The 10,351-nt window shown below is 40.3% G+C and overlaps 1 protein-coding gene across 5 annotated transcripts; it reads right to left on the bottom strand.

Moving 5' to 3' along the window:
• Positions 1–820: 820 nt before the first annotated feature.
• On the bottom strand, positions 821–4,750 carry ARL4A (ARF like GTPase 4A). 5 transcript variants are annotated; one of them, XM_025872970.2, is made up of 3 exons: positions 4,336–4,713; positions 3,625–3,753; positions 821–3,179 (listed from the first exon to the last, which is right to left on the bottom strand). In XM_025872970.2, exon 3 carries the CDS (start codon positions 3,088–3,090, stop codon positions 2,488–2,490), a length of 603 nt encoding a protein of 200 aa, XP_025728755.1. In that variant the 5' UTR covers positions 3,091–3,179; positions 3,625–3,753; positions 4,336–4,713; the 3' UTR covers positions 821–2,487. The 5 variants fall into 5 exon arrangements, with proteins under 5 accessions (XP_025728755.1, XP_025728758.1, XP_025728757.1 ...); XM_025872973.2 differs by lacking the exon at positions 3,625–3,753 and having other exon boundaries at positions 4,336–4,750; XM_025872972.2 differs by lacking the exon at positions 3,625–3,753 and having other exon boundaries at positions 821–3,176; positions 4,336–4,749.
• Positions 4,751–10,351: the final 5,601 nt, after the last annotated feature.

The following is a 10,351-nucleotide window of genomic DNA, read 5'->3' as shown; positions in this document are numbered from 1 at the left end:
ATTTTTCCATGATTCTTAGTGAACCTATGCTGTCTACATAAACTACACAACTTTTTTTCCTAAGTGCTTATAATCCATTTAGGAATAAGCCTAGATTTCTTTATAATTAACTTATCTTTGATAGTAACTTGAATTTAGAGTCATCCCGTCCTTGACTAATGTTGGGTATTAAACCAAATAACCTTAAGTACAAGAAAATATTTTAGAAATATACTTTAGAAAAGGTGTACCTTAATAAAAAACTAGATATAAAAGCACTGTCTAAACTCTTCCGGGTGTATTTTGGTAAGACTCCTTAGCAGAGTGGAAAATATTACGAAGAGTTTTGGAGTTGAAAATATATTTTATAAATCAAAGCTAATATAGTATTCACGCCATTTTCTTTTTGTACTCGTAAGCTAAATATGAAACACTTAGATATCATGGATTTGCTTATCAAAATTCTTAGGCTACAAAATAAGGATCAACACAGTTGAACTTTCAAGAGATAGTTATAATAGTATGATTTTATATATCAAGTATATAAAAAGTACAGGTAGGCTAAACATCTAGTCCATTCACTGACTTGTTTTTTTCAGCAAGCTTTATTAATCCATAACAGGTCTAGTGATATTGAGAGTATTTATCATGATTTCATTTAGTGAAAGGTTAAAAAAAAATAACAAAAGTTTCTCCCAGAAAACGGCCTTTGGTGCCTGTCACACTTGAGGAAAACCAAACTACTATGGGACGATGTAACCCAGCTGTCAGAGTTGCTTTTGCACACCTAATTAAAAGTTTCAGCAAATGGAAATACATTGAAACGCAAAGTCAAACACTGTTCTCCTAGTGCCTCCATTAGTTTATTGGTAGTTATTATCCACATTTTTATAAATATAAACATTCTAAGTGACTGTCACTAGTGCAGGTACATTTAACAATGAAAGCTCCACAGGAAGCTACTTCATTTTGTGTGTAACAAGAAATCAAGGTTCCAAAAACTTAACCGTACCACTAAAAACAAAAGAGAACCCCTAAAACAGAAAAACCCAAATAGAAACAAAACCCTGCAAAGTGCAGTTCTTTTGCTATCTTCAGAACAAACAGCTGTTGGCTTTACACATAGGAATTATGCTGAGTTGTTAATACAGGATCACTGGAATAAGTCCTTGCTTGTGGATAAGCATTAGGCAATGGGTTTTCCTCCTTTTAATTTAGAGGGTCTTTTGGATTCCAGTGTGAACAGCACCAGCGAATTTTACAAAACATAGCTTTGCTACTTTCCCCTTCATTTTCTAGAATCTTAATTCTTATCCACAGAACTGTATCATTTCTTCCTACCTTATAATCAGGACTGGACTGCCCCCCACTAACACTGCTGAGATTGTAAACAAAAAAATTAAAGCTCAGAGCACTTACAGGACATCTCTTACATTCTCACTCCACAGTGCATCAGATGTTATTTATAAAGCTTCTGCTCCTCTCAAAACGCTACAAAAATATATGAAACCACATCTGTGTTCAGCCAGCAAGGATCAATAGAACAAATATTTTACAACTGGAATACGTTAGAGACCATGTATTGTAATTACATCCTCGACTGAATTCGTCAACTGCTTTCTTCATAAATCCATACATATACCAAGCATATGCATTTATTAGTCTACATGCCCTAATTTACTATATAAAAGAATTAAGTAAATTATTTTAGGTTCTTCAAGTAAAAGTGCTTCTGATAATAAACTATTTCTGTAACAGCCCTACATCCCCAAAAAGGTGTTTTAAACCTGACCATGGAGAAAGATGCATAGCTACTTCTAAAAAGTAAAAAACTACACACCAAAACATGCATTGTCAGGAAAACTAATCCATGCACTTGAATATGCCCCCAATACTTTATTTTTATTATTTTAAGTTAGACCAACTTAACCATTGTCTAGAATTAAGATATAGCATTACAACACTTGATTCCAGAAAATGTCAAAATTCATTTGGCCAAAACTTAAAAAAGCAAACACTTCCTCCTTATCCCTTACTGGTTGGACCAATGTGATCAATATAACCGTTTATATATATTAATCTATCTTAACATTTCCATTCATTAGCATTTTATCTTAACATACAAAGCCTTATATGCAATTTCCTTGAAAGGCTTCCCCCCAAAAGATGTAAGGACAAAACACTAGGCAGACACTCTTCAAAGTTTTATTTCACTAACTTCAGGTCAAATTTCCACAACTGTTTTCTGGTCAATTTGCTATCCATGCTTGGCTTCCCAGAATGGTAGTACCAGATTTGTGGGGTAGGGAGAAGAGACCATTTTAAGAAGCACTCCATTTACTCATCTCCCACAAGGCAAAAGAGTTGGGCAATCTGATTGTTCAACAAAACAAAGCTTTTTCAGGATCCAGGAGGGCAGGAGGGCAAACCAGGCTGTAGACACTCTTCCATTTGTCAACATCAGGCCAGAGAAAACCTACTCCACACAAATATAAAAAGGATCACCATTCATCTCTTCTTTTTCTGTTGCCGCAACATTTTTCGTCTTTTAATGATCATATCATGTAGTTTCTCAAGTCCTTCCTTTAGTCCATCTCCTATGATTGCACAGGTGGGCTGCAAATGCCACGGAGTTGATGAGCTCAGTTCACCCATTGCTAACAATTTCTCAATTTCTGACAGAGACAGTGAGTTCCTCAGGTCTTGTTTGTTAGCAACTATAAGTACGGGGACTCCCTGATTTTCTGATATCCTGGTTATTTTATGAAGTTCAGTTTTGGCCTCTTCCATTCTTTCAACATCAACAGAGTCCACAACAAACACAATACCATCTGTGCATCTGGTATACGACTTCCACAGTGGCCTTAATTTCTCCTGGCCACCTACATCCCAGAAGTGAAAAGTGACTGTTTTAGAATTTCCCAAGGTTACCTTAATTTTTTCAGTGTTAAATCCTTTGGTAGGTACAGTATTTACAAATTCATTGAACTGCAGCCTATATAACACAGTCGTCTTTCCAGCACAGTCCAAACCCAGAATAACAATGTGAAAGGACTGAAATGAAGGCAGGCTGGACAGGATAGAAGTCTGGTCTGACAGGCCATTCCCCATTTCCAGGTGCAAGTAAGTGATCCCAATTGAAATGCTTTCTTCTCACTGCTTTAGAACTTCTCTTCCTAGGGGATCCAGCTACAAGACTGCTGGGGGGGGGGGGGGAAATGAATAAGTTATTCTGGTGAAATAACGTACTGCAACTGTTTTTCTCTCTTTCTGCTTAAATAAGCAAGACGAGGAACTTGAAAAACCAAACTTGCTTCAGTAACAAACCAAATGAAACATGAAACGTACGCAAACCAAGGCAATCGACAGAATAATCCTTGTGATTGCAATTCTTTAACATTCACGAAAATTGCAGTAACACGTACTTCTCTACTTCCCTGGGTTCCCAAATCTCAAAGATCTCATTCCGAAGACAACCTAGTCACTAGTATCTGGTCCAACTCGGAATAACCACAGAAGAGCCTCTTTGGGCAGAAAACTCGTAACACATAATCCTATTACGGGGATCTAATTCCACGTGCTTAAGAACATACCCAAGGTTACTATTATCCCCCCGGCCCCCCAAAAACAGCACAGTGCTCTCACCTCCGGAATTGGAGTCTGGGTCCAAATGAGAAAGCATTTGGTAGGCGTTTTTCTAAGCGGGGTTTTTGGGGGAGAAGCAACCCACGTCCGCTCAGTTTAGCTCTCCACGCAGCTCTGGCAGTTGCAGCACTAGAAACCGTAGATTCAGACTCTGACCACGCCCACTCCTCACGGCCCACCCATAAGCCCAAATCCCATTGGTCACCCGCGTCAGCGCGTCTAATTCACACCCGCCCCAGCGCACTAATTGGCGAGAGTAACTGCCGCTCCCAGTGCGGCCGAGCTGGGTTCTCTCTCGGTCCTCAGGCACCACCTGTTGCCCTTAAGTTAGAAAAGAAGGCGCCCGCAGAGGGAGCTGAGTGGCCCCCCGCAGGTGAGGGGACGCCTGGGCTGGTCGGTCAGGTCGCCGCCAGGCCGCTCGCTCTGCCCGCGCCCGCGCACCTGCAGCGCGGCCCGCGGATGCCGCGCCGCGGCTCCCACATCCGGGGCCCGCGGTCTCCGCCGGCGCGTTAACCCTTTGTCCGCTGGCCGGAGGGTGCTGGCTGTGGCCACGCCGGCCTCCAGGCGTGAATGATTCAATGTGCGGCACCCGCAGGGGCAGGCCCACTGTTCCCTCAGCACGATCCCCTCACGTCGCCCCTCCGCACCCGGCCGGCTCCTCTCCTCTGGCAGGGCGTGGCCACACCAGCTGCCTGCCCCGCTGCGGCTCACCTGACTCACAGTCCTTCCCCGTCCGGACCCGACGTTGCTCACAGCCGCTCGGGAGCACGCTGGTACCTGCCGGAAGGCACCAGTGAGGCCCCGTTGGTGGCCGGAGACGAGACGCCGCTTCTGGGGGCGCCGGGTGGGCGCCGCGCGCCAGGCAGCCTAACGGTGCTCTGCCGATCGCTCCCCGCGCCAGCCGCGGCCCCGCCCCCTTTCAGCTCTCGCTGGGGCGCTGGCCAGTGGGGGGCGTGCGGGAGCCGGGTCTCCTAGCAACGCCAAAACAAGGTCACGTTCGAACTAGTCTAATGGGGACCGGCAACCGGCGAGGTCGGGCGGGGCTTCTGGCTTCAGCCTCGGCAGCAGTTACGTCTCGGACGCTTTCTCCAGCCGGCGGCTGGCATCAGGCGGGCCCCGCCGGGTCCCACCCTCCCTGCCTACCTCAGGGCGTCATACGGTGTCCCTCTGGGCGGTGGCCGGTGACGTAGGGTCAGAGATTTCAGAAGACATCAGACGGGCTGGCCCCTTATATAACGGGGTAACGTGGGCGTGCCTCAGTAGCTGCCCTGAGCGCCTGGGCCAGACTAGTGTCTGAAACTCACCTTCCTTTTGCAAAGCAAATAAATTCCCTCTCCCACAAGATCCTAGCAACATCCCGGGGAGGTAGAAATATCCCGGTTCTACAAATGAGGAAATAAACTGGAAGATGGAAGCGCTGTTTCTATTGACCCAAGGAAAATAAGTGGTGGCCCCGGAACTTAAAGTCTGCTAGTCATTAAATGCTTAATGCTTACCATTGAATAATTCTGACCCTAAATGTCAGTTCTGTGCTTGACCCATAAATTTGCAAATACTTATTGAACACTTAAAAGGCAGTAGGCACAATTCTATGTGTTGGGGGATAGAACGGTGAGCAAATCAGGCATTGTCTTTCCTCTTGTGGAATATTGGTCTCATGGGAGAAAAAGAAAGTAACCAAACTGCCACATGAATAAAATTTTAATGTAATGAGTGATAATTTCAGGGTACTTAAGACAACATAGGAGGAGGGGGTTACTGGGAAAGTCAATCAACAAACGTCTTTTTCCCGGGGGGGGCGCTGTAAGAGATTGGAACTTGGAAGAATTTACATAGTGCACTTTCAAAAAACATTGCCCTTTTTATTTATTTATTTTTTTAAGATTTTATTTATTTTAGAGCAGAGGAGATGGGCAGAGGGAGAGGGAGAAAGTCTCAAGCAGACTCCGTGCTGAGCTGGGAGCCAGAGGGCAGCCTCCATCTCACCACATTGAGATCAGGGCCCTGAGATTACCACCGGAGACAAAATCAAAAGCCAGATGCTTAACCAACTGAGCCACCCAGGCACCCCAAAAATTGCACTTTTTATATGCAGATTGAAGTTTCCTCAAGAAATTTTGTTTATTTTTCTCAATGCCATTATTGCTAGTGATATTTACTGCTAGTGATATTTACTGACTAGCATAGGAACAGTACTTACTAGTTTTTTAAAGTAACAAAACCTTAGGACTAAGCACAGTGTATATTTTTAAGACAGCAACACCAATTTTGAAAATAAACCTAGAAGTCTCAAATAGCATATTCTATCAAGTTATTGAATCTAGCATAAGCTAAAGCTGGCCATATTAGTTATAATTGTAGAACCTCATTAGCCATTTACAGTAATCAGCAAGTAAGTAATAAAGGGCTTGATGCAATGACTAGTCTCCTTTTCTTAGAAATTTAACAGGTATTCTTTATTAAACTGGAAAAACTTGCAAATTGTCATTAAATCAAGAATTAAAAACAAAAGTTTATAACAACCTTCTGTTTACAATAACTTTACAATCAAGTAGACCTTTCACATATTAGTTGCAAGGGTGCATATTTGTACAATTTTGCCTGGAGCAAAATGGAAGAGATAGGGAAATACTGAGAGCTTCTACCCTTGCAGAATCCCCTTCACTGAATTGCACTTAATGTTATAACTTAGGCTTATAACTAGAACAGTGGTTGGCAAACTACAACCTGTGTGCGTGTGGCCACATCAGAAGATAAGAATGGTTTTTACATGTTTAAAGGGCTGCAACACAGAAGAATATACAATAAATGCCATTTGTGGCCCCCCAAACCTAAAATATATACTCTCCCACTCTTTATAGAAAAATGATACTCCTCTATAATAACAACCATATGAAAACTGCAATAAATGGTATAAAAAGTGATGAAATTCCTGGAATACACCGTCTACTTGGTTTGCACAATCTACCTATAGAAGGCAAGTTCAGATACTTTATTTAGATGCTATTCCAGGAAAATGTTCCCTTTAAGCTATAGTTCATAGGCTCGAGGGACTCTGGGTGCCTCAGGAACTCATGGGAATTCTATGGGGTATTCTAACTTTTTTGAGGGAAACACAGCGCCATCTGTTGGACTCTGTTAACAACTGTAACTATTGTCTGGATCTATCCACTTAAATGTAATATTGGGGTATTTCTTCTGGCCTGAGGCACCATGAGAAAATTATTTAGACACTAGAGGCTCTGTGAACCTCGGCCTTTCGTTATGGTTTTCCAAACTTTGCTAATAATGAGAAGCATCTGGTAGTGCTTGTAAAAATACACATTTCTGGTCTCTATCACAGATCTGCCAACTCAGAATCATTAGAGGAGGGGCTAGTGATCTGCATCCAACAGGAATCCCAGGTAATTAATGATTAGATATTTTGAAGAAATACTGATCTTAAAAAATTAGTAAGCTTTCTCCTTTTAAATACTACAACTGAGTAATTTACCTTGTTTCTCCTTTTTGAATACCAGGACCCAGATCAAATCTGATGCCTGTAGCATTTTTCCTCTCTTCCATAATCTGATTTTTTATGTTATGCCTAAATTAAGCAGGCACACACTGTAGCTAATGTCCTTCATTACCTTTGCCGATCCTTATTTTTATATACTATTTCTCTTCTAGGATACCTCACTTTATTTGTTTCAGTAGATATTTACTGATATCTCCCAAGTTTGAAGGTCTGGGTAAACAGAAGGCATGGACTATAGTGGAAGAAATTGGTTCATTGGAGGCAAGAGACACACAGCACATAATTGCTATGAATACAGTAGGACTTCTGGGTGGCAAAATAGAAGTTATTTCAAGTCCAATGCCTGTACAAACTTTATCTGACAGTCAGCGTGGCTTAACAGAAAAAGATGTAATTTTATTTATTTTTTAAAGATTTTATTTATTTATTTGAGAGATAGAGCACGAGTGGGGAGGAGAGGGAGAAGCAGGCTCCCCATCAGCACAGAGCCCGATGTAGGGCTCAATCTTAGGACCCTGGGATCATGACCTGAGCTGAAGGCAGATGCTTAACCAACTGAGCCACCCAGGTGCCCAAAAGATGTAATTTTAAAGCTGAATATTAAAAGAAGTCAACACCAGACAAGGTGTAGGGGAATAGAATTGCAGGTGGAAGCGACAGTATGCAGGGTATGGAAGCATAAAGTTTATGATATGTTCAAACACATCCCAAAACAGGAGATTATAATTTCCCATAGGAAAAAAAAAAAAAGATGTGTTAGGGGTACGTTAATACCCACTCTCAACACAAATAGGTCATCTAGGCAGAAAATCAATGAGGAAACATTTGAACAACACTATAGACCAAATGGACCTAACAGACACATACAGAACATTCCATCCAACAGCAGCAGAATATACATTCTTCTCAAACCCACATGGAACATTATTCAAAGTAGATCATATGCTATACCACAAAACAAGTCTCAATAAATTCAGGAAGATTGAAAATACCTCAAGTATCTTTTCTGACTACGGCATGAAACTAGAAGTCAGTAATGAGGAAAATTAGAAAATTTGCAAATACATGGAAATTATTTTTTTATATATATTTTTTAAGATTTTATTTATTTGACAGAGAGAGACACAGTGAGAGAGGGAACACAAGCAGGGTGAGTGGGAGAGGGAGAAGCAGGCTTCCCGCCGAGCAGGAAGCCCGACTTGGGGCTCGATCCCAGGACCCTGGGATCACGACCTGAGCCAAAGGCAGACACTTAATGACTGAGGCACCCAGGCACCCCAATACATGGAAATTAAATAACGTATTCTTGAACAACCAATAGATCAAAGAAGAAATAAAAAGAAATAAATATCACGAGACAAATGAAAATGGTAACACAACATAACAAAACTTATCAGATGCAGCAAAAGCAATTTAAGAGCAAAGTTTATAGCTATAAATACCCACATGAAGAAAAAATAAAGATGTCAAATAAACAACATTAATCAAGGTTGGTTCAAAATATGCAAATCAATAAATGTGATACACCACATTAATAGAATGAAGGATACAAATCATATCATCACCTCAATAGGCTCAGAAAAAGCATTTGAAAAAATTTAACATTGTTTTATGATAAAAACTCTCAATAAGTTAGGTATAGAAAAAATGTATCTCAGCATAATAAAGGCCATATATGACAAGCCCACAGCTACATCATCCCCAATGGTGAAAGCTTGAAACCTTTTCCTCTTAGGCCAGGAACAAGACAAAGGTGTCCATTCTCACCATTCCTATTCAACATAGCACTGGAAATTCTAGCCATAATAATTAGGCAATAAAAATAAAAGGCATATAAATCAGAAAAGAAGAAGTAAAATTGTCACTATGGATATGATCTTATATATAGAAAACATTAAAGACTCCACAAAAAACTGTAACAACTAATAAGCAAATTCAGTAAAGTTGCAGGATACAACATCAACATACAAAAATTAGCTGTCTCTATACACTAACAAACTAAAAAACTATATAAACAAAAGAAAACAAACCCCTTACAATAACATCAAAAAGAGTAGAATATTTAGGAATAAATTCAACTAAGAAGGTAAAAGATCTGTACACTGAAAACTGTAAAACACTGATGCGAGAAGTTGGAGAAGACACAAATAATGAAAAGATATTCTGTGTCATGGATTTGAAGAATTAATATTGTTAAACTGTCCATACTAACCAAAGCAATCTATAGATTTAATGCAATCTCTCTCCAAATTCCAATGGCATTTTTCACAGAAATAGTAAAAAAAATCCTAAAATCCATATGAAACCACAAAAGACCCCAAACAACCAAAGCAAACCTGAGAAAGAACAAAGGGTCACACTTTCTGTTTTCAAAGTATATTACAAAACTATATAATAAAAACAGAATGGCACTGCAATAGAAACAGATATCTACAACAATGGAGTAGAACTGAGAGCCCAGAAGTCACCATGCGTAAATGGTCAACTGATCTATGACAAAGGAGCCAAGAATACTCAATAAGAAAAGGATAGCATCTTCAACAGAAGGAAATTGGAAAACTGGATATTCATAGACTAAGAATGAAATTAGACTCTTATCTTTAAATACTTAGATGTAAGATCTGAAACCATAAAAATTCTAGAAGAAAATATAGGGAAGAAGCTCCTTGACATTGGTTTTGGCAATGATTTTTTGGATATGATACCAAAAGCACAAGTAATAAAAGCAAAAGTAAATGAGTTGGACTACACCAAGCTAAAAAGCATCTGCACAGGGGTGCCTGGGTGGCTCAGCTAGTTAAGCATCCAACTCTTGATTTTGTCTCAGGTCATGATCTTGGGGTTGTGAGACTAGGCCCTGCATTGAGCTCCACACTGGGTATGGAGCCTGCTTTGGATTCTCTCTCTCCCTATCCCTCTGCCCCTCCCCCCTATAAAAAAATAAAAAATAAATTAAACAAAAGGCTTCTGAACAGCAAAAGAAACAATCAACAAAATGAAAAAATAACCTATGGAGTAAGAGAAAATATTTGCAAACCATCTATCTGATAATAGACAGATATGGGGTTAATACCCAAAATATATAAGGAATTCATACAACTCAATAGCCAAAATATAAATAAATAAATAAATAAAACAATATAAACATAATCAAATCAAATGGGCAAAGGACCTGAATAGACATTTTTCCAAAGACACATTAATGGCCAG

This window comes from Callorhinus ursinus, unplaced genomic scaffold (genome assembly GCF_003265705.2).
Source record: "Callorhinus ursinus isolate GAN/ISIS: 27379988/994484 unplaced genomic scaffold, GSC_fseal_2.0 scaffold12, whole genome shotgun sequence".
Classification (NCBI taxonomy): domain Eukaryota; kingdom Metazoa; phylum Chordata; class Mammalia; order Carnivora; family Otariidae; genus Callorhinus; species Callorhinus ursinus.
This window is presented reverse-complemented; position numbering and strand designations above follow the sequence as displayed.